Genomic DNA, 25,383 nt, shown 5'->3' with positions numbered 1-25,383 from the left:
GTTGGTGCAATAAATGATCAACAAAACATGTTTAGTTGCATGGTGATGGGAGAGAAGAAAATAGCTAAAAACAGATTACTCACAATGAGAGAAGTGCTTAAAAGAAGTTTGTTGCTTTGAGTTATTTGTACAAATCAATGACACAATGATCTTGTCAATATATGCTGTTCATATTGAAGAGGAGTTACTGCAATAGTTATTTGACAAGTTGAGCAGATACTGCCACTGAAATATGCAACAACATCTTTATAAGAAAAAATGTTTCATCCCAGACAAGCCTATGTGGCAATGCCGATCCACAGGTATTGTTTACAGTAGAAGACATATAAATGACTCCAACCAGGATCACATCTAACTCCTGAGAACCAACAATAAACATTTGCTGTAACATGTAACAACGTTATTACGATTAAACAGAACTTGAAACATAACTATAACCTGCAATTACTTATAAAAGTTCATTAATAACACCCCCAAACAGTCCCTAAAACCTCCAAAGACCAAATGTTCAGTTTCACTTTACTGACGGAATTTAGAACCTGTGTTGTTTGTCACTGATTTGCAAGAATTAATTATTCTTAAAGAAATAATTCCACTGTCGCAGTGACAAAAAAACTAACAAAACAACAACAAAAATAACATTGAAATAAAAAATTATGCAAAATTCAGTTGCATAATTCCATGGTGATGGGAGAGAAGAAAATAGCTAGTAAGAATTAGTTTTTTTTATAAATAATTTTATAATAAATTATAAATATTATAATTAGTTTAATAATATTTATTTATGTAATTTCAGTTAGCAAGTTAGGATTTGCTAAAACTACATGAGAGCAGAAATGCCTCAGGATAGACTGAACAACCTGGCACCCCTCTCATTACAGAGATCCTATGGTGACTTGGCAATGCAAGAGCTTGTAAATTATAAATGTATGAATTTTATGCATTTTTATGTTACTATTTTCAAAATACAATTTACAGTATATATATATATATATATTTTTTTTTTTTTAAATGGTTGGCAGTGATTGAATGATGCTGGCTATTACTTTACATCAGAAATTAGCGTAATTAATTCTTATTTAATGTCTGTAATGTCTGAAAAACATGAATAACCAATACTCCTGCAAACAAAAAATTGCTTGATATTATAAAAAAATGTCACAGCTTAATCCTATCGTCCACATACATATGTTGCCATCAAACTTTGGGAAAAATATTTGTTCTAGATTGAAATTTTTTTTTGCATGTTTATAAGGTGCTATTAGTTAAAAAAAAGGCAAATGTAAATGCACACTGCAGTCACGTTTGGGTCTGACGGTTTAATTACTTAAAAATAATATAGCAAGGTTAAATATTAATCTAAAACCATTTATACATAACCTTAACCACAAACCCAAATTATTCAGGGAGACTTCAAACAGTTCTATGCCTGGGGTCCAACATTTGGTGCTACACCCCTGTAACAAAATTAGAAAAATTAGAAAAGTTCATTAATAACACCCCCAAACAGTCCCTAAAACCTCCAAAGACCAAAGGTTCAGTTTCACTTTACTGACGGAATTTAGAACCTGTGTTGTTTGTCACTGATAGTTCCTCTGAAATTCTGGATTTAATTTGACTTCTACGAAATCTCAATTAGACATACCATAAATCAACTCAGTGAACCCTTTCCATCACAATGTGTTGTGCATGTTCTATTGAACAATGCATTTCCAGAAGATACTATTTTAAAGCAAGGTTTAAGTGTCTAACCAATGAAAACAATAATCACCATAATGGAATTAAACAACATAATAACATCAGCAACACTAAATGGAGACAAACCTCTATTCATTCTCAGTAAATATCTTTTGCACACATGAAAAACAAACATCTTCACAACATATTGAAACATTGTTGTCTAATAACATATTGATGTACATCTAAGGCTGTGTGACAGTAAGACAGTAATTGTGGTGGTGTTGGCTAGTTTGTCCTCTTGTTTTCTTGTTTTCTTGTCTCTTTTCATTCCTGCAGTAGACTCTGCTTGTTAACATCAGGTGTCACCAATAATGGTCAACCATCACTCAGGGAGATTACTTACTTTATTTAATTAATTGTTTTGCCAAATCAATGCTGAACACTTCAAAATGTAGATTTATCAGTGCTCAGTTTTAGTTCTATACACCATCGAATGGGACTGAAATGAACACTAAGGATTGTATATTTAACACCAGGGATTACTACACTTGTGTGCTAACTTTAAACTCAGGAGTGGCTTAGTGTGTTAAAGCACTGGTTTATAGTTTCAAGGGTTGTTGGTTTGAATCCCCACCTCAACAAATAAGGCAATTCAAATGTCTGATCTTTGCATTGAGTTTACTAAATGGTTGCTGGGCTTCTCTCCAGTCAAATATGTATTTTATTTTTGTTGTAAAGTTACATGAAAACAAAGTAGATTATGATGACTACAATGATTGGCTGTGATTGCTCTATGCGTGGTGTGTCCCTTTGTTGATTGTTAATTTTGTGGCTCTGTGGTGCAGTGGACTGTGCAGTGACCTGTTGAAAGGAATGTGGTAGGTTCAAATCCATCTTGAGCTGATGTGTGCTTGTGCTTTATGTCTATTGTGATCTATGGGTTATGGTTGATGCTGTGCTATGCTTACCATTTTGGTGCATTTCCCCGTAATTGCTGCTTGCAGTTATATTTACAAAATTCTATTGGTGAGCACTGCACAGTATACTATTTGGTTTAAGGTGAAATTTTGGCTTTTTCTTTCTAGGCCAAACCAAAAGCAGGTCATAGAGGGTGGGACCTGAGAGGAAGTAAGGCATTGCTCCCAAATGATCAGATAGGAAACAGGAAGTGTTGTGTAAAACGTGAACATTGGATGTGGGAAAAAGAAGAAATGGGCAACAACAAACAAAGCTATCACTTTATCACCACAGCTGTCTAAATGTAAAAGTGTGTGTTTGTGTCCTTCTGTGCATGCATACGTACTGTAGTAGCAATAATCCTTCATTACAGTCTTGTTTTTCTCTCAGGCAAAGAACTGACTCGGGTCTTCATTCAAGTTTCAATCGTTTACTGAAAATGTTTGCACAATTAACAGAAACAAAAATAAACTCCGGTCAAAAACTGTGTTGCTCCGTCTCTCTTTCGTTCTTAAGGAAACGTGCTAATCAAGGAGGAAATGCCCAATCTTAAAGGCGTTAAGACAGTCTATTACAAAAACGGAGCAAATCATTATACAATAAACAGTAGGGGGTGCTTGACAAATGTACATAGATAACATAAACCTAAACTAATTTAAATATCTACTCAAACGTTTATACCTTTAGTGTTACATTTTAATTATTCAAATTATGGCTCTTACACCTAAGTGTTTTCATGTGGGGAAATAATGCTAAAATGTTTGTTTTGGGGGTACATGGTTAGGGTAATCCTAAAGTAATTACAATTAGATTTATATAAAAGCAATAGAAGTATATGGTAAGTAAGAATGTAATTGTGTTTGTGTATGTGTGTCAGGTTTTGCTTGCATCGTGGGAATCAAATGCATCCCCAAGGATGTTAAAACCTGAAATCTACATTTTGGAGACCAGCTAATGGCCCCACATGAAAAATGGCTTAAAAACATACTAAATAATGTCACTTTGGAGGGCTCTTCAGAATCTGCTGCTTGACACATTGATTGGAAAGCCCCTACAAATGCCTCTCTGAGTGTCTTTGTGTTGTTCAAATCCATCTAGACTGCAGTCTTGTACTTGTTGCAGTTTGTCTTAGTCTCTTATATCTCACCTTTGTCTTTTTTTCCTGTCCAGTTCCAGAAACAAGGAAAAGATGTGGAGAAGGTCAAGCAGAGACTTGCCGAGATCGCCAACTATGTGGACAAGGTATAAAATGCTATGTTTATCCTAAATGTACATGAAGGCCTCATTGAACTCTGATTGAAAGAGATGAATGTGAGACAGCTGAGGTTATGGACAAGCTTTGAAATGAAAACTTTTATTAAAAGATTCAACCTGAAAACTAGTATTTTTATATGAAAAATTATTGAATAATGGACAGACAGATTTATTGATGGATGTACTGTTTGTCAATGAGTGGATTGTGGAGTAGAAGGGTTTGATATTGTGTATATTATGAAGTCATCTAAATGGTGGGACCAGTCAACATAAATAACGAAATAATATCTTAATGAAAATACAGAAAGGTTTCAGTGAGGGTTAGGGTAGGTATAGGGAATGGAAAATGTAAATGGAACTATTATATAAAAACAAATACGTTTGTGCATTCACTCAGTTTTACAGGGTGCTGAATATTCGTGTTGCTTTGGTTGGACTGGAGGTTTGGAGTGATGCTGATAAGTGTGCCATCACCCATGATCCCTTCACGACCCTCCATGAATTTTTGGACTGGAGAAAACTTCGACTGCTGCCACATCGGCCACATGATAATGCCCAACTTATTAGGTACACACACACACATTTCACATACTCAAACACATGCACAGATCAGCGCCTGTGTCAAATATATACTGTAGGTTCTCTACCACCTTATTCACTTATGCCCTATCAGCACAGATTGAATCAAGGCTCACTGAATGGTGAACACATCTTAGTATTCGTCTTAGTCTGACTCTGAGATTTAGACTTTGGCTATGTTTGTAAGAATTGTGTACAGCTTACTGCATAGGCCTACTATTTTCTTAAAATAATATGTACTGTAAAACAGAATGCGTTCTAGAATGATAAACATTTTGAACAGTAATATGCTACACCGTTGTCTCTCAGCACATTGCCTGTTTAATTCAGAGTGTAGCCTCCAGTTATCATCTTAGAAATTAAACACCTTTTACCTTGCATTTTGAATCCAATTTTAATCTAAAACTTTACTTTTTGCAGTCCAATCTAATAATGAGTCACGAAAGAGATGCTAAAAATTTTAGCTGTTTTTACTTATGATCATTCATAAAATTGAAATGGAAGGTCAGTTTGACACAATAACCTCCTTAGACCCAAACGTGACTGCAGTGTGCATTTACATTTGCCTTTTTTTTTTTTTTTTTTTTTTAACTAATAGCACCTTATAAACATGCAAAAAAAATAAAAATCTAGAACAAATATTTTTTCCCAAAGTTTGATGGCAACATATGTATGTGGACGATGGGATTAAGCTGTGACATTTTTTATAATGTCAAGCAATTGTTTTTTTAAATAGTTTATGTTTGCAAGAGTATTGTTTATTCATGTTTTTCAGACATTAAATAAGAATTAATTACACTAATTTCTGATGTAAAGAAATAGCCAGCATCATTCAATCACTGCCAACCATGTTAAAATAAAATTATACATTTTGAATCTATGAATCCTACCATTGTCCATGTCTGCAAAACATGTTGAGTGGTCCAAACATCAACTGAAGCCTGAAAATGAAATTTTAATAGGAAGTTTGGACTGAGTGCACTTAGCTGCATAGAGAGCTATAGCATGACCTCTTGCTCCCTTTTTAGTGTGGAGCTAAATGACTTAACCTGTGCTATCTGTCTGCACTGGTCTTATAACAGTTCAAAATACACATTATTTTCATCCTAACTCCATATAAAGCATCTGAAAGCAAAATGTTCAACTTTTGGCTACAGTAAATATAGGTTCCCCATCTGTCACTCACTCGATGTTGTGTCGATGTAGTGAGACTAGGGGTCGCCTTCAACGTGACGCCTCCGGCTCCGCCCCACCACAATGGCCCCACCAGCCTGTATGTCCAACGTGATTGTCCCTTGGTTCCCCTCGCACGGAGCTTGGACGCATGGATTGCAGTCCAACCCGTCGCAATGGCTGACCAGGGCCGTCCGACTCGGCTATGCGATTCAGTTTGCCAGGCATCCACCCTGATTCAGCGGTGTCCGTTTTACCTCAGTGAAGGGCGAGAATGCCACCACCCTGCGTGCGGAGATCGTGACCCTTCTGCAGAAGGAAGCGATAGAGCCTGTTCCTCCAGCCGAGATGAAGGGGTTCTACAGCCTCTACTTCATCGTACCCAAGAAAGGCAGTGAACTGCGGCCAATCTTGGACCTGCGAGTTCTGAACTGGGCCTTGCACAGACTCCCGTTCAAGATGCTGATCTAGAAATGTATTTTAGCGAGCGTCCGGCACCAAGATTGGTTCACGGCAGTAGTCCTGAAGGATGCGTACTTCTACGTCTCGATTTTACCTTGGCACAGGCCATTTCTGCAGTTTGCCTTCCAGGGACGGGCATACCAGTACACGGTCCTCCTCTTCGGTCTGTCCCTGTCGCCTCGCTTCTTTATGGAAGTCGCAGAGGCAGCCCCGCTATGGGAACTATCTCGGCAGCTGGCTGATTCTAGCTCACTCTCGAGACTTGAGAATTCCCCTGAGGAGGGATCTCCTCTCTCAGGGACAGGGCACCATCAGGCACCCGTAACCAAACCTCTGGAATCTCCATGTCTGGCCCTTGGATTGGATACGGAAGACCTAAGTGGCCTACCACCTGTGACATATGACATATTTCCACTCAATTTCCACGTCTTTGGGTAGGGTGTTGTCTCCACTGTGTTTTCCCCTTGGGAAGGGCATGCAAATTCCACTCACCAATTTCCATTGGCCTTTTCTCAAAGATCGGAGGTGTTTGGGGCTCCCAAGGTGACCCCTAGTGTCACTACATCTATACAATGTCTCATTCCGTCCAGGGAATGGAGGTTATGAAAGTAACCAGGGCGATTTTGAAGGAAATGTTTTTAAAAATGGCATATTGGATGAAACTAGAGAATATTTTTACTCAAACAGGTTTAAATGTATAAACTTATTTAGGTTTCTTACCAGATGTAGTTTTGTTGGTTCTCCAATGACAAACTCAACTGTGGTTAGTGCCATGTTGTTTTGTCATGTGACTCTTTTTTTTGCCGAAAGTTTAACCCTTTACTGACATCAGAGTCACCTGAACTGAAATCAGTCAGTTTAAATGGATTTAAATTGTGTTTCTTTATTAAGATCAAGTACAGTATACTTTGTAGTATGCTCTGTTGTATACTGCACATTTTGGAAAAAATAGATGGTCAGCCAGGTTTTACATGCATACAGTAAATGTGTACACTGTGCACATTATTGTACATTCTGCATTCTGTAGAAAAAAAGAATAGTATGATTGTATGCTACTCAGAACACAGCCTATGTCTTAGTCATATTGTTTTTCTGTGCCAGTCTTTTGCCATATATTTAAACTGATTTTCTTTCTCTTATGGCAGTGGGGTGTACTTCCAGGGCACCACAATAGGTATGGCTCCCATTATGAGTATGTGCACCGCGGAGCAGTCGGGAGGCATTGTCATGGTGAGAAATCAGTTATCACACACTCTGAGCACCATAATTATCACTTCAAACTGAGCTACACAACCATTTAGCTGTTTTTAAAATGATAGTTCACCTAAAAATTACATTTCTATCATAATTTACCCTTTCTATTTCCAAACTCGTATGACTGTGGAACACAAATGTAGAAATTATACAGAATGTCCAAGCTGTTTGTTTCCATTCAATAAAAGTAGACAGAAATCAGTGGCTGTAAAGCTCCAAAAATGTACCATAAAAATTGTCCATATGACTACGCTGTATTCCAGATCTTTAAAAGACATACAATAGCTTTTAGTGAGCAACAGACCGAAATGTGTTGTTGTTCGCTGACTTATGGTTTCCCCCACTTTTTCTAAAAAAGAGTGGCTTGGACATACAAAATATCTCCTTTTTTGATCCACAAATAAATGATACAGGTTTGAAATGACATGAAGTTGAGTGAGTAATGACAGATTATTCATTTTTAGGTGAAATGTCCCTCTACGTTGAAGGTTGTGTCCGCACAGACCAGATTCATTAAAGCTGTTTTATATTTGTTTTTAATATCAGAATGATTATACTCATAGTGATCCATAGTTGTTTTCTTTTCACTCACCAGTCATCGGTAATGCTGCTGTCACCATCGCACTCCCTTCGCGTCTTTACCTTCAGTCATTCACCATTTAGTGGTTTTTGCCTCAGACTGCCTGAGATAGAGAAACAAGCGATGCGCTTACTCAGAAAGACTTCTAAATCCCTCTGCCTGCTTTTATCATGTTTCTTGATTAAGTTAAGATTTCCTGGAATGGCCTGCATTCCTTTACCCTGTTGTTCTTGTTTTTGTATGAGTTGTCTCTTGAAGGGCCAGTCCTTTGTTACAAAATGTAGTTTTATTACTATTGATATACCAAACAAATTATCATTTCCCCAACAGTAAATGTTTGATGTAGTGTTTTGAGGTACAGTGGGGTCCAAAAGTTTGACACCACCTGAAAATAAACAGACTATTTCTAGGTCACTAATAAAATAGTTTTTGAAACATTCTCAAATCATGTTTGGATAACTGCATCATCAGGTTTTGCTGACATTAGAAATACTTTAACAATTTTGAAAATGTAAAAAAAATTTTGCTGATGATGTAATTTCTAATAATGTTTTATTGTAAATAAGAATGATGCAAAATAGAATCGATTTTACGAGTTGTCTCAGACTTTTTGTAATGTAATTATAGAGTGCGTGTGATCTTTTGGTTCATGATCTTGTTTTACATAGTACTTATAGGGTGGAAAAAATTCTAGTCAATGTAACACATAGGCAGTTCTACAAGGTCATGCCCAAGTTCATCTAATTTCTTCCAAACAAAAGACAAGGAAAAGTAAAACGTGTACAGTGGTAAAAAGAGACACTGTACAATGATTTATGTAGTTCTGAATTGGCTGCTGTGGTTTCAAAGTCTTGCTTCCAGATGTGCGTGTCTTTTCCATACTGGCATATGGCAAACAGACAGACAGAGAAAAAAGCAGATTATGGTTTAGAATTTAATAGTCTTGAATCATTTTATAAGGCTGATCACCTCAAAACAATTCCTATATCCTATGTACTGACTGACCCAGAAATTGCATAAGTAGATTTGAATCTTAAGTTTCTTCACAAATCAAAATTTGGACAAACCATAATGGACACTAGTGCTGGGGTGCAACTAATTAAAAGCAGTGACACTACTAATGGCATTTTCCAGACAAAAATAAAAATGGTGTCATGATTTACTCACCCTCATGTAATTTTACTTTGACTTTGCAGGTGTTCAATCACCATTTACTTTCATTGCATAATTGTTTCATACAATGAAAGTGAATAGTGACTGAAGCTAATGTTCTGCCTAACTTCTGATATTTTGGGTGAACTGTCCCTTATTTTATATATATATATTTTTTAGAAAAGGGGCAAAAAACATTTGTGGTAATCAATAGTATGCCACAAATGCTGTTGCTTGAGCTTAACTTATATTGAACCCTGAATATTCCTTAAATAATAATTCTGTTCCCCTTCTGGCGCTCTTCACATTGTGTCAGAGAAGCGACACTAGGGGTCTCTCTTGAGCGCCGATATTCACCTCTGAACTATGAAAAAAGGCCAATGAGAGTTGGCAACCAGTATTTGGATGTCCCGCCCCCGGACATACGGGTATTTAAGCGGCGCAAATACGGGAGTTCATTCAGAAAATTTCTTCGGAGCCGATGGTCGTGTTTGCGGACTGCTGCGTTTTACACACCGAGTTCCTGCTATCCTCTGCTGCATGCTGTTGGATTCTACGGCGCACAACAGCGGCTTTCTCCTGTTTGCACGGCTGTGCACTTCCTGCCCCTGAGCGCATCGACAGTTGCAGATAAGAAAGATCTCTCATGAGTTCTTTCATTCATAAAAGAGTGATTTTATTTAAAAGAGTAATTTCCTCTAAAAGAGCAAAAACACAGCGGCGTCGAACGTCCTTTTAAGGACGCGTCTTTATAAAGATGACTTTCCGCCCCTGTGTTGTTCCTGGATGCGGTAGAGTACTTTCCGCTTCCGACGGCCACAGGCGTTGTCTCGTGTGTCTGGGCAGCGATCACACTGAGGCTGCGTTTGTGGATGGTTCATGTTCTCATTGCGAGAACATGACCATGACAACGCTGCGGTCGCGGCTTGCTTACAACCGTAAGCAGGCCACTCCAGCCGCCCCCCGCGTCGCTCCTTCTTCCCACGGGATTGAGGACGATGCGGCTGGCGATGGAGGCGATTCGGGGATGGCAGCGGGTGCAGCTCCGCCGGGTACGCCCCCTCGGACCACCCGTGCCCCGGCACGCTCGTTGACTCCCGTCCCCGCTCGAGGTGGTGGCGACTCGCCTCACAGCCAGTCTGCCTACCCTCTGGCGATGGAAGCAGATGAGTTCGGCGCGACATCGGAGGGCGTGGGCTCTGATGCTGAGGGCTCCTCTGGGCTGCCGCCTTCGGGCTTGCACGCCCAGGAGGAGGCCGACGCACAGATGTCTGATATGCTTTCCCGGGCAGCCAACAGCGTGGGTCTGGATTGGAACCCTCCATCCTCCCCACAGCCATCACGGCTGGACGATTGGTTCTTGGGCGTTGGGCGCCACTCACAGCCTCGCCCCCCCCGGTTCCTTTCTTCCCAGAGGTGCATGATGAGCTGACGTCTTCGTGGAGAGCACCCCTCTCCACTCGTCGCACCGCCACCTGCTCATCCGCCCTCGCCACCCTCGACGGCGGAGCGCGTCACGGGTACACGGAGATCCCTCAGGTGGATAGAGCTGTTGCGCTCCACTTATGTCCCGGAAGCACTACCACCTGGCGGGGCCGCTCTGTACTCCCTTCCCGGTCCTGTAGAGCAACATCCTCACTCACCGCGAAGGCCTACAGTGCTACCGGACGCGCCGCTTCCGCCCTGCATGCCATGGCTCTCCTGAAGGTCCACCAAGCCAAGGCACTTCGCAACATGCACGGAGGTGGCCCTGATCCCGACACGCTGCAGGAACTGCACTCAGCGACCGACCTCGCCCTGAGAGCGACGAAGGTCACAGTGCAGGCACTCGGGCAGGCGATGGCCACTCTGGTGGTCCAGGAACGTCAGCAATGGCTGGACTTGGTTGAGATGCGTGAAGCTGACAAGACTTGCTTCCTCAACGCCCCTGTCTCCCAGTTCGGCCTCTTCGGCGACACCGTTGAGGACTTTGCCCAGCAGTTCTCCCTGGTGAAGAAGCAGACGGAGGCCATTTCGCACATCATGCCGCGCCGCAAGCTTGCCGCCATGGCCCAGGCCCCACTTGCTCGCCGAGGGCGTCCTCCCGTGGCCAGAAGTCCTTCTGCTCCACCCCAACCTGGGCCCAGCTCTCAGCCCCGGCGTCGAGCAAACCGCAGGAAGCGTACGCCCCCTGCCTCACGGACCCCTTCGAGGACCCGGAAGGCTACCAAGCGTCCCTGAGACAGCGGACCCAGAGTACAAGAAGTTAGCTCCGGAGGTGGTAAGACCCCTCCGTCCCCCGGTGGAGGGCCGGGAGGAGAATCTTTTGTTTTTTCATTTGCCGCACCCCCTGACGGGGGCTGCGGTACCCAAATTCTCAATAAAAGAGCTATTTCCTTTACCTCTGGGTCACATGGCCCGCAAATGCCGTTCTCACGGCACTGTGCTTTCAGGCCTCAACAGTCTCGGCGCCCAGGATGCGGTGCTCTCGCCCTCAGCCCCACGACTGTTCCCCGGCCGGCCGGTTCAGATGAGTCCAGAGGACGCCAGCATCAGACCTCCTCCTCAGTCATGAACCCGCCCCCTGCCGGGTGCGCAGAACAAGGTAAGTGCTTTGAGTTTATTCTCAGCACCAGAGCCTCGGGACGCCACAGCGCCTCCCGACGCCGCGTTACCTGTTCCGCACCGCTGCGAAGCCCTGCCGGGTACGTCCAAAATACTCGTCCCCTTGGTGCCCCTAGCACGGAGCTTAGAGGCATGGCTTTCACTGCCCAGCTCGTCACGGTGGCTGCACCGGACCATCCGACTCGGTTACGCAATTCAGTTTGCCAGGTGTCCGCCCCCCTTCGTGGGCGTTCGTTCCTCCGCAGTGCACGGCGAACATGCCCACTCCCTGCGTGAGGAAATCGCCTCCCTTCTAATCAATGACGCGATAGAGCCTGTCCCTCCGACCGAAACGAAGAAGGGTTTCTACAGCCCTTACTTCGTTGTACCCAAGAAAGGCGGTGGCATACGACCGATCTTGGACCTGCAAGTTTTCAATCTGACCTTGTCCAAACTCCCGTTCAAAATGCTTACCCAGAAACAAATTTTATCTGGCGTCCGGCATCTAGATTGATTCGCAGCGGTAGACCTGAAGTACGCGTACTTCCACGTCTCAATTCGCCCTCGACATCGACCCTTTCTACGGTTCGCGTTTGATGGCCAGGCATATCATTACAAGGTCCTCCCCTTCGGCCTGTGTCTGTCCCCTCGCATCTTCACGAAGGTCGCAGAGGCGGCTCTTGCCCTGCTATGAGGAGCGGGCATACGCATACTTTGTTACCTCGACGATTGGCTCATTTTGGCCTCCTCGCAGGAATTACTATGCGCACACAGAGACCAGGTGCTCGAGCACCTTGGCCGTTTAGGGTTTCAGGTCAACTGGGAAAAGAGCAAGCTCACCCTGGTCCAGAGCATCTCTTTTCTCGGTTTGGAGTTAGACTCAGTCTCAATGACAGCACGTCTCTCCAACGAGCGTGCTCAGTCAGTGCTGGAATGCCTCGCTTCTTTTGAACCAGGCACCGTGGTCCCTTTGAAACGTTTCCAATGGCTCCTGGGGCATATGGCATCCTCCGCGGCAGCCGCGCCACTGGGGTTGATGCATATGAGACCACTTCAGCATTGGCTCCAGACTTGAGTCCCGAGATGAGCATGGCGCCACGGCACGCACGGCGTGGAAGTTACCCCTGCCTGCCGCCAAACCTTCAAACCCTGGACAGACCTCTGCTTTCTACGGGCAGGAGTACCCTTGCAGCAGGTGTCCCGTCGCGTTCTGGTTACAACCGACGCCTCAAATTGGGTTGGGCGCCGTGTGCAACGGGCGCAGCAGCCGCAGGCCGGTGGAACTGAGGCCGCTGCGCTGGCACATCAACTGCCTAGAGCTGCTGGCCGTTTTTCTTGCCCTGAAGAAATTTCTTCCGTTGATTCGTGGCAAGCATGTCCTAGTCAGGACAGACAGCACCACGGTGGTGGCCTACATAAACCGCCAAGGCGGAGTACGCTCCCTCCACATGTCACAGCTCGCCCGTCGTCTCCTCCTTTGGAGTCAGCAGCGACTGGAGTCACTGCGTGCCACTCACATCCCCGGCAACCTCAATGTGATAGCGGATGCGCTGTCAAGACAAAACTTGCCCGGCGGAGAGTGGAGGCTCCACCCCCAATCGGTCCAGCTGATTTGGGACCGGTTCGGCAAGGCCCAGGTAGACCTGTTTGCCTCCCAGGAAACCTCCCACTGTCTGCTCTGGTATGCCCTCACAGAGGCTCCCCTTGGGACAGATGCTCTGGCGCACAGCTGGCCAACGGGGCTGCACAAGTACGCTTTTCCCCCAGTGAGCCTTCTTGCACAGGTGCTATGCAAAGTCAGGGAGGACAAGGAGCAAGTCACTCTGGTGGCCCCCTACTGGCCCAACCGGACGTGGTTTTCGGATCTCACGCTCCTCATGACAGCCCCTCCCTGGCGAATTCCCCTGAGGAAGGACCTTCTTTCTCAGGGACGGGGCACGCTCTGGCATCCACATCCAGACCTCTGGAATCTCCACATCTGGTCCCTGGACGGGATGTGGAGGATCTAGCCGGCCTACCTTCGGCCGTCATAGACACTATTAACCAAGCCAGAGCCCCTTCGACCAGGCATCTTTACACCCTGAAGTGGCGTCTGTTCGCGGACTGGTGTTCTTCCCGAGCCAAAGACCCGCAGAAGTGCGCAGTTAGGTCAGTGCTCATGTTTCTTGAGGAGAGGCTGGAGAGGAGGCTGTCCCCCTCCACCCTCAAGGTGTATGTTGCCGCTATCGCGACCCACCACGACACGGTAGACGGCAAGTCTCTTGGTAAGCACGACTTAATCGTCAGGTTCCTAAAAGGTGCCCGGAGGATGACTTCCTCCCGGCCTAACCTGTTTCCCTCCTGGGATCTCTCGGTCATCCTTATGGGACTCCGGAGACCCCCCTTCGAGCCGCTTGACTCAGTTGGACTCAGGGCCCTCTCTCTCAAGACCGCTCTGCTGATCGCTCTCGCTTCCATCAAGAGGGTCGGGGACCTGCATGCGTTCTCTGTTAGCGACGCTTGCCTGGAGTTTGGTCCGGCGGACACTTTCGTAATCCTAAGACCGCGACCGGGCTACTTGCCCAAGGTTCCTACCACACCCTTCAGGGATCAGGTGGTGAACCTGCAAGCGCTGCCCCGGAAGGAGGCAGACCCAGCCCTTTCACTGATGTGTCCAGTATGTGCCTTACATATTTACCTGGACCGCACACAGAGCACCAGACGCTCTGAGCAGCTCTTCGTCTGCTTTGGGGGACAGCAGAAAGGGAATGCTGTCTCCAAGCAGAGACTCGCCCACTGGGTTGTCGACGCCATTTCCCTGGCTTATCACACCCAGGCTGTGCCCCCCTTTGCGGGTCCGAGCCCACTCCACCAGGAGTGTTGCGTCCTCATGGGCACTGGCTAGGGGCACTGCCCTAGCAGACATTTGTAGAGCAGCGGGCTGGGCAACACCTAACACTTTTGCAAGATTCTACAATCTCCGAGTTGAGTCAGTATCGTCCCGTGTTCTCTCAGGTACCGAGCCCGTAGAACTCGGTGGCACGTCCACGATCTGACCGGGTGAATCGCTTGCACCCAGCGCCCTTCCCCCTAACCAGGGGAAACAGTGCGCCTTCACTCCCAGGAGATCCCAGGTTTGGGACACTGGTTTACTCCTCCCTAGCCCTCGTGGGTCACAGTTCTGCGGAGGAACTCGCCGACCCAAACCACTGCGGGTACCGCAAGCTACCCTGTACTGGTATAGGTGCCCCACAGGTAAGGCCTCCTGTTCGGACTCCCCCTGTGTGTAAAACCACGGTTCTGTCCCCTCACGAGTTGACATGTTTCCCTTAGGCAGTTACAGCTGCCTCGGTTGCCGTGCTGTATGCTTCACCCGTCTGCGAGGCTGGATCTACCACCGTACTTCTTTTCCGCATAAGACATAAGTATAGGCCATGCGATGTATTTGCCACTGAAAATTTGCCTCCCCTCCCGGGTAGGTGTGGCCTCCGCAGGGTCTTCTCCACCCTAATAAGGGCTAAGACCCCCTTCCCTCAATGCGTGTAAGGGCCCCGGCCGTAGTTGCTCTATGCGAGAAACATAGAGAGAAAAGAGGCCCAGCCAGGCTGGCCTGTTCCCATGTTGGCGGCCATCACCTTGTTCCCCCCTCCAGGGTAACGATAAGGAATCCTGATGGCTTAAATGGGGCATTGGGGAAGGGTACGTGCAGCCTGATACAGTTGGTTGTTCTGCACGTAGGAATACCTGCTCGCTCCTGTATCAGCAGATCACGTACACGGCTCAGCGCATGGCTCTTTTTAAGTGGATCCCTAGTGTCGCTTCTCTGACACAACGTGGAGAGAGCGACAGAAGGGGAACGTCTAGGTTACGTATGTAACCTCCGTTCCCCGATGGAGGGAACGAGACGTTGTGTCCTCCCCTGCCACGTCGCTGAGCCGAGCCCCTGTTGTGGCCGGACCATTTCCGGCTCCTCAGAAAAATCCTGAATGAACTCCCGTATTTGCACCGCTTAAATACCCGTATGTCTGGGGGCGGGACATGCAAATACTGGTTGCCAACTCTCATTGGCCTTTTTTCATAGTTCAGAGGTGAATATCGGCGCTCAAGAGAGACCCAAGAGAGGCGCTTCTCTGACACAACGTCTCGTTCCCTCCATCGGGGAACGGAGGTTACATACGTAACCTAGACGTTTTTCATTACTATGTTATTGACTATGATATAATTTAGGATGAACTATAGTTTTGTTTGTTGTATTTATGTGTTCAAGTTTTATGCTGCCAACCTAATTAAGATGGTTCATTAATGCATGCATTCATTCATTCATTCATTCAAAAAACAACTTTTTATTCATTCATTTGTAGCAGAAAAATAAGGCTTTGGTTACATTTGAAATCATATCATGGTTATTTTCAACCCTGTAGTTGGCTACTTTTGTTAGTAGCTAGTAGTGTAGTATTTTTTTAAATAGAAGACTTAATAGTATACTTCAAATTATGTGTACCTTGTAGCTTGAGAAGCTACAGTTTCCAAGGACTTTCCACAACACAGATGGACATGTCTCACATGATTATAGGAATCCAAAGTTGGAATGTCTTTTGATGTCTAAGATATCCTACACAATCTGGCAAATGATTGAGAGAAGCTGTACTTAAAAAGCTTGGTGGTTTCATAGTTAAGTCTGGAGTTCCTAGGCCATTAACCACTGTATTGGTCTGCAATTATGTTCAGAGAAGAGCAAGTCAGTCATATTCAAGATTTACAGCCATTGCTAGCACACTATAGGTCTTGTATAAGTTAAATGAAGCAGTTATATAGAGTATCTTCCCTGATGGCTCTGAAAGCTCAGATCAACCTGTCATATTCTCCATCCTGTAATCAAGGTTGGAATTGGCATTTGGATGTACAATAAAGTGAAAAGGATAGTCAGGAAATAGATGTGTGGAAAGATGGAAGCTACATTCAGAAAGATGTTCTTGTGTTCTCAAGTAGTGAGGGCAGGGTAAATGTTCAACACAAGTCTTTATTTTCACACACTTTTCAGTGTAACATAAATGGTTTGCTTTTCAGCTTAAATGCACGCATGCACACACACACACACACACACACACACACACACACACACACACACACACACACACACAGAAGAACTCAGCAGCGTACACCGCTCTCCCTCCTCTGGCCTGGACTCCATATTTATACCTCTCCAGCTCTCACTGTAACACAGAACAGCTGTTAGAGATAATTTCACACAGGTGTCAATCCTTACCATTCTTCCTCTCCCGGCCTCACTCTCCACAGTCATCCCTCGGCCACACCCACATCACCACAATGGGTTTGAAGGCTAATGCACTGCTGTTCTGGTCACGTTCAAATGCTCTTGAGGCTTCAGGAAGATATACTTCACCTCAGTTGAAATGAATAGTACTGAAGCTCCGCTGCCTTCTCTTGTGTTGTGAGAGTGTAGAGGGCACATTGAGGAGATGAGAAAGCAAAATGAAGGAAAATAAGTGAGAGGATACTTGTACTGTATGTGTTTTATGGCAAGGTCAAAAGAGACTTTAAGAGTTCGAAGAAGAATGTGAGGAGAGTGTGTTTGAAAGAGAGATCTATTGAGAGGGAAATGCAGAGCAACAGATTTCAGTTATAGTCCTTCAAGAAACGTAATAACCGCATTAGTGTCTAAAGCAATGAATAAAGCCTAAAACCAATTTTGTCCTCTTACTGTACTTTAAATTATTAACTTTTTGGGGTAGTTTTTCACTCTAAGTAATTTCAAACCAGTATGTTTTTATTCTTCCATCTCGCATTTATTCAGCTTCTTGCGCATGAGCATGTATCTTTAGTAAAAAGAACATCCGCTTTTTAAACGTATCTCAAAACACATGCATTTTGTTCCATTCTTTCTATCCTTCAGAATCAATTAATATTAAATATAATATATATAGGCTAGTTTACAGAAATTCACAATATAATTAATGCATCAAGAAACAATAAAGAAAAGCATAAAGTGGTTTAAGATGTGACATATGATGACATTGTGTTGTTTTCTAGGATCACTCCGACAATCCTCTAGGAGCTGCTGTGACTTTGGCCCATGAGTTGGGCCACAACTTTGGAATGAACCACGACACTCCAGAGCGGGGGTGCGGCTGTAGGATGACTGTTGACCGTGGCGGCTGCATCATGACTCCTTCTACAGGGTGAGTATGAGCGCAACCATGTATAGGCTACTGACAGATGTGACGACCAAATTGTCCTGTTCATAATGTATAGCTTAGAGGAGTAGCTTGAAAACTGTCTGTATGAACGGATTACCAAAGTCAATCCCCTTTTCCAGCCTGCTCTCATTATTTGACCATGGCAAAATATTAGCAAAACAGAATTACATGCCTTATTACACTTTTGACTGCAGTTCCCCAGTGAAATGTCTAGCGGGGGGTGCCAAAAGCATGTGAAATGGTGTCGTAATCAGACAAAGTTTTTAAGGTGAATATTAGATGGATGTTTTAATGAGTAAAATGTACCTCCCAAGCCTAAAACTTGAATTTATACCTAACCAATAGTGATCTAAAATCAAATGAGAGGTAGACACAAAACAGACATCCTAACCCTTAACCAATGCTTAAACCTTACCGATAGTGTCTGAAAATAAAAAGAGAAATGAAAAGCACATTTTCTGAAATAACCACATCATTCTGTCACTTCTGTGACACTCTCATCTCACGTGTCCGCTTGCGTGTATGATTTGTCTTGAACCGTGGTCTTCGAGTATAAAGTCCAACACTCTGTGTGTCAAAATCATACTTTTTAAATCTTCTAGAATACATACAAATGATCAAAAGCATAATTGTAAACAATATTGAAAGGATGTATTTTATTTAACTTTTATTTGATTTAATTTGAACTTAAAGCCATTTTAAATGGGTTCAAATTTGCATTTGTATTTTTTTATTTTATCAACAGGTACCTTCATAGCTAACCCTTTGTATAGCCCATTGCTCTGACTGTCACATGACAAAAAGTAAGAGGGGGAATGCATTCTGGCCTGGGGTGAAGAACAGGAAAAGGAAGATGGAAAATGAAAAACAGTGCATTAAAATGAAGAAAAAAATTGTGTATAAAGAGAGATTGGTAGGCTTAACTTATCAATTTATCACTGAAAATCATGGAGAGGCTTGAATTTAACCGACATCACATGGCCAGCTAATATAAATATAATTTCATTTCCAGGATCTTTTCTGTCACGGTTATGCAAAAAGTTGCTGTATGTTTGGGAATGGGCTTTCAATTGCTTTACATTTAGAGAGAAAACTTGTTAAAAAAGTTGCTAACTGACCCTCGGCCATGCCGTGGGCTCCTCTTACTAACTATAATTAATGTTGCTGTGCTTTCCTCTGCGACCTTGTTGAAGACATGCGGGGACAGCAACAGGCCGAAGGGGAGGACCTTGTACTGAAATGCCTAGCTGTCGAACGCAAACCGTAGGAAGGGTCGATGTCGCCTTTTTTGGGTACGATGAAGTAAGGACTGTAGACACCTTTCTACATCTCGGCTGGAGGGACAGGCTCTATATCGTCCTTGAGTAGCATTTACATTTACATTTATGCATTTGGCAGACGCTTTTATCCAAAGAGACTTACAGTGACAATTTACAGGGACAATTCCCCCGGAGCATCCTGGAGTTAAGTGCCTTGCTCAAGGACACAATGGTGGTGGCTGTGGGGATCGAACCAGCGACCTTCTGATTAACAGTTATGTGCTTTAGCCCACTATGCAACCACCACTCGAGTAGCAGAGTTGTAATCTCTGCCCATAAGGTGCTGGCGTTTTCGCCCTGCATCGAAGTGGAGCGAATACCGCTGAAACGAGGTGGGAGCCTGGCGAATTTTATCACGTAGCCGAGCCAGATGGTCCTGGTCAACCAGCGTGACGGGTTGGACAGCGAAAGCCATGCGTCAAAGCTCCGTGCAAGGGGCACTAAGGGGATGATCGTTTTTTACGTACCGGGTGGAGCTTTGCAGCGAGGGGATCAGGCGATAATGCGTCGGGAGGCAAAAGCGCGTCCTGACGCTTGGGTGCTGAGAAAAGACTCAAAGCACTTACCTACCTCTGCGCACCCGACAGGGGGCAGGTTAGAGACTGAGGAGGAGGTCCTGTGAAGACGTCCTTGGAACTCGTCAGTGCCGGCCCACCGGGGAAGGGGAGTCGTGGGTCCGGAGATGAAGTAACTGCATCCGGGGAGCCGGGACTGGGGTTTTTGTTGCCGGGGTGCCGTGAGTACTGCGCGCACCGGCTAGATGACCCAGAAAGTGAGGAAATCGCTCTTTTATTAACAATGTGGGAAAACAAGGATTTTCCTGCCTGCTCTCCACCTTGGGATGGAGTGGTCTTGGTACCAGCTCCGGAGCAAACATCTGAATCCCTGGGTCTTCCATCTCAGGAGTGCTTAGGAGCCTTCCAGGTCCTAGAGGATGTCCTGGAGACGGGGGGCATGTGCTCGATGGTTCTCGATGCCGGGCTGAGAGCTGGGCTAGGGTTGAGGCGGAGCTGCCTGTTGCTTGGACGCAGGGGATGCCCTCGAGCCTTGTCAACGTCGCACATCTCGACCTGGACCACAAGGGTGACCATCGCCTGCCCGAGTGCCCACGCTGTGACCTTCATGGCTCTGAGAGCGAGGTCAGTTGCACATCGGGGCCAGTACTACCCAAGTGCAGATCCTTAAGTGCCTTGGCTTGGTGGACTTGCATGAGACCCATGGCATGCAGGGCGGAGGCGTCCTGTCCGGTGGCACTGGCTCTTCGGGGCACAGGTGGAACGCAACCGCCCTATCCACCTTGGGGACTTGTCCAGTCGGGATCGGAGGCCTCGGCTGGGCTTCAGCCCTCGGGTACGGTCGCCCAGTCACAGGCTAACACCAAAATGATGGACATGCTTTCCCAGGCAGCCGTGAGCATTGGGCTAGAGTGGAACCCTCCGCTCTCCCCTGAACCCTCGTGCCTCGATGATTGGTTCCTGGGCCTGCAGCGCCGCTCACAGCCATGTGAGCCCTAGCTCCTTTCTTCCCGGAAGTACATGTGAAGCTGATAAGGTCGTGGGAGGCACCTTTTACTGCCCGGTCCCGATCTTTCAGCTCCACCGCCCTCACTACCCTCGATGGTGGGGTGACCAAGGGGTATTCGGGGATCCCCCCTGTGGATAAGGCGCTCGCAGTGCGCCTATACCCACAGAGCACTGCCATCTGGCGCGGGCGCCCGAAGCTCCCATCCAGGGCCTGTAGGTTTACGTCGTCCCTGACAGCCAAGTGAAGCAGCAGACAGAGGCTATCCAACACATCCTACACCGGCACGGCTCAAGATACCGCACCCCATCTGCTCGTTACCAAGGGTGTCCTCCTGTCTCAGGTGTCCCAGGACGTTATGTCATCTTTGTAAAAAAAACATAAGATACAATTTTGTTTTAAATTCTTTTTAAATATATTTTATTCATATTGTATTTGATGTGTTGAATTGTAATGTCATTCAATTACAACTATCATAGATACATATCTATAGACAAAGGAGAGGAAGTTGTCATTGCCAAACTACCAAACATTGGGTTTCTCTGAAAAGCCCATGGAGTCCTTTTAATTTAGTAAATATTTACTATTCTGGCATGTAGTGTGGGCAAAGAGAAAAGTAAATACCAAACGTCCTATGCAAAAATGAATAACTGGGTCTCTGGAGGATAATGACCTTTTAAGTCTGATGTATCAAATATGATCGAATAAAATTATAATTTTCAGACTATTATTTCATGTCAGGTTTTATAGAGTTAATTAATGGACAGTATGTTCACATATAGACTGCGGTTGTCATTCTTGTTCATAACCAATCTGTGTGGGAACATAACCATATTTAACACTCTAAAACAAGACTGACAACTGTTTTCTGCTGCTGTGTGAATGTAGCCTATGTTATGCAGAATGGAGTAACCTACCTGGATTTGATGCATTATTGCACTGCAGTGACATCACTCCAGAGCTCCAAAGAGTGCCATTATGTGGGGAATGGCTAAATAAAGCACTCATTATTCATGTACACAAGAGAAAAATCAGCCTGTTACCTGCATCTTATTGACCTGAGGTTAATTAGCCGTCTATCAGTGATGAATTTGCACCACACATCCATTCGTCACCACTGACGTTAAACAGGTATTGGATTAAAACTGCTCAATCTCATGGATTTGCAGATAGGCAGAAGGCTTGCTTTGTGCACTCAGAAATTTGGATTTCAGAAATTCAGCTGTCGCCTGGCTTCCCGTGATAACACGGTTGTCGGTAATGGTTTTGGGCATATGACTGGTGTCAGGCACAGGTAAACATCAGTTTGATAAGGTGAGGCCAGCTTATAATGGGAGATTTCACTCCTTACATTTATGCCAGTTTTCCTTATCAGACAATGGACTTGGAATGGATTCTCTAGATGTATTGGTGGAGAATGTACAAAAGAGAGAAAAATGTTTGTGAAATGATAGTGGAACTGAGAGTGAAAGGATGAAGGAATCTGATCAGCCATACTCAACTTTAAAACAATTGAATATTCATTGTGAAAGTGGTTTGGGCGTATTTTGCACAATGAGGTCTAGGACAGTCCATCAAGTCTTCTGTAAATCTTCAGAAAATCCAGCATTTGATCTGGAGTAAGACTGTGGTTTACAGTTTCAGTCATATCGCTCAAGTCAGTCACTGGTAATGGTCTGTCCACTCTCAGCTGTGACTGGTTTGCAATCTCGCTGCTGTGGCTGTCTTATCTCAGAGTGGGGATGTTTTTGTTGGACTGCTCATCCCTGGATAACGGCCACAACAAACAGTGTAACCCTGTTCTTCCATTATGTGTTCATATAACACCTAGATAAAATGCTGGGAATAAACCTCTCTGGGCTTTTTAAAGCTACCTCAGAAAAAAATCATTCAGGAGAGGTTTTGTAGTCTCTTTTAGCCTCCGGTACAGAAAGGGGGTTGACATAATTTTGCTTTGCCTTTTAAAGATTTATATCTCTAAATTCTAGTGCAGTGGATGCATAGTTAAATGGATATAGTACCTCTGAGAAAGGAAGGTGCTTTTAAAAGAATGTTGGAGTGCTAAAGCTTGTCCCCATCTTCCAGAATATCCACTGTGCAGAGTGTCATTTGGGGGTTTTGGGGTTGTAGTTTAGACAAATTATAGTTTAGTTCCTACTTTTTGGTACACTGTAAAAATGTATTAATCATTAAGCTATGTTATAATAACATGTTTGTTTACATCCATTAGACTCGTCACAATAATTACAGGCATTTGTACTAGGAGTTTTCACAGTTTAAACTTGATTTCTTTGGTTCAAGTGAACTCAGAGTTTAATAAACTTAAAGGAATATTCTGAGTTCAATACAAGTTAAGTTAATTCAATAGCATTTGCGGCATAAAAAAATTATTTTGACTCATTTTCTTGAAAAAAAGCAATTATTGTGGATATAGTTAGGCACATACAATGGAAGTGAATGGGGCCAATTTTTAGAGGGTTTAACCTTGTAAAGTGTACATTGCTGTAAAGTGTACATTGCTTATCCAGTACATTTAAACTGCAATTCAGCTTTCCCACAGTAAGCCACATTCTCAAAATATCCCGATTTTCTGGTGTCCATCTGAACATACTGACAGAACAGTTTGCTCAACGAATGTGATCAACTTGTGTCCACACTCAACAGCGCCACACAGTGCATTACAGTTTTAGTTTGTGTGTTCAGGATTTAACATGCATCTCACTGTATATATGGCCAGCAAAGCAAAACTATACAACATTTGAATAGTATTTTTGCTATTCGACTAATTATTGCAGAACTCATCTTCAAATATTTGACTACTCGTGCACATCCCTGCTACGGACACATTGCCAACATAAGTGCCTCTGGTAAGAAACCTCTTTAAGTTTTTTTTCCTTCAAACCTGTTTTCATTTTTTGTGTATCAGTGCCCTGATAAACATATGTCCACATATGTGGAAACCCTTACCTCATTTCCTCAAAAGTAGAAAAAATATGTTAGTAATTTTTAATAACTTTCACCTCTAACAAATCTGTGGGTCATTTTGCTTAATTTTAAAATATAAATTTTGTTATATTTTATTTTGTTGTCTCGGTGCAATATGATTATATTAATTAACATTAGTAAAGGCATTCCTATAAATTCACTATGCAATTTAACATTGAGGATTAATGGGTTAATACAAAAGCTGAAAATGTTGCTTTCAGAGGCTTTATATGGACTTAGGATGAAAATAAGGTGCATTTCAAACTGTTCTGAGATCAGTGAAGACAGACAGCACACTGGAGGTTAAGTCATTCACTAAATAGGGGAGTAAGGGAGCATCCTTTAACTTTCTATGCAACATTCAATCTAAGTGCATTCAATCCTACAAGCCAACCAAAAGTAAAATTTTTGGCTGCAGCTGATGTTTGGACAACTCACCAGTACTGTTTGGCTGACATGGGATAATGGTAGTCAATACAGAGATTCAGAAGTTTACAACGCAACATTTTATTTTAACATGGTTGGCAGTGATTGGATGATGCTGGATATAAGTTTGAATAAGAACTTTTATTCAGCTTTACAGAAAATCAGCTGTAATGTCTGTAATGTCTCAAAAACATGAATAACCAATACTCATGGACACATAAAAGATTTTCTATAGCTTATTGTTATTTAAAATATCACAACACAGTCTTCACACCGGGGGTATCAGAAGGTTAAAAGGCAGAAATATAAAGCTTATAATTGTATAAAAAGCACTTAAATTCATTCTATTGTTAAAACTTGTGTATCACGTGAGCTTTAAAGTGGTTTTAATCGTCGTTTTTGCGGTTGTTTTAGGGTTTATGCCATTTATTCGTCATGGAAGGAAGTTGTAAAACGGTATAACTTTACACAGAAAAGGTTAGTAAGAGATTTAATCACACTAAAATCATGGAATCCTGGAATTCAGACTTTCTTTTTTTAAAGAAAAGGAGGGACGAGTCTAAACTTTGTGTGTGTGTGTGTGTGTGTGTGTGTGTGTGTGTGTGTGTGTGTGTGTGTGTGTGTGGGTGTGTGTGGTAATCAGCATTATACTACAAACACTGGCGATTGAGCTTAAATTATTTTGAACCTGGAATATTAATTTGAGGGATAGTTCACTCAAAAATGGAAATGATGTCATCATTTACTCACCCTCTTGTCATTCCAAACACATTTTACTTTCTTTGTTCTTTGGAAAACAAATGAGACATTAAGCAGAATGTTAGCCGCAGTTCCCAATTACTTTCATTGTCTGGAAAAAATGTGCAATGAACGTGAATGGTGGCTGATGCTAAAATACTTCCTAACATCTCCTTTTGTGTTCCACGGAGGATAGAGTCAAATGGGTTCAATTTTCCTTTATAATTTTCATTTTTGGGTGAACAATTTCTTTATGGCAGCAATTAAATGCAAGTTTCAAGTTACAGTGGGTTGAAATGTTTTACTATGTTTGTTCACAAGAATTTGTAAGTCAATGAGCTTGTTTTGTTGTGTTTTAAGAGGTAATGCACGTAAGTTGGCAAAATTTGCTTGTTGTATAAGAGAAACTGTGTACTATTGCAGAGTCAGGAAAATGCTGGCCCATTTGATCAATTCCCATCTGAAAAACACAGACTTCCTTTGTTTATTCAAACCTAAAGGCCGAAACTCACAGTCATACAGT

The 25,383-nt window shown here is 43.7% G+C and overlaps 1 protein-coding gene across 3 annotated transcripts in view; it reads left to right on the top strand.

The window, feature by feature from the left end:
* Positions 1-25,383, top strand: part of LOC127657362 (disintegrin and metalloproteinase domain-containing protein 12-like) — a 173,451-nt gene that overhangs the window by 85,268 nt on the left and 62,800 nt on the right. For all 3 annotated transcript variants that reach the window (XM_052146113.1, XM_052146111.1, XM_052146114.1), the window contains 4 exons: positions 3,808-3,879; positions 4,289-4,458; positions 7,251-7,335; positions 17,705-17,853. In XM_052146113.1, the coding sequence (XP_052002073.1) occupies positions 3,808-3,879; positions 4,289-4,458; positions 7,251-7,335; positions 17,705-17,853 (476 nt within the window). The remainder of the gene's footprint in view (positions 1-3,807; positions 3,880-4,288; positions 4,459-7,250; positions 7,336-17,704; positions 17,854-25,383) is intronic.

This window comes from Xyrauchen texanus, chromosome 16 (assembly GCF_025860055.1).
Source record: "Xyrauchen texanus isolate HMW12.3.18 chromosome 16, RBS_HiC_50CHRs, whole genome shotgun sequence".
NCBI classification, from domain to species: domain Eukaryota; kingdom Metazoa; phylum Chordata; class Actinopteri; order Cypriniformes; family Catostomidae; genus Xyrauchen; species Xyrauchen texanus.
This window is presented reverse-complemented; position numbering and strand designations above follow the sequence as displayed.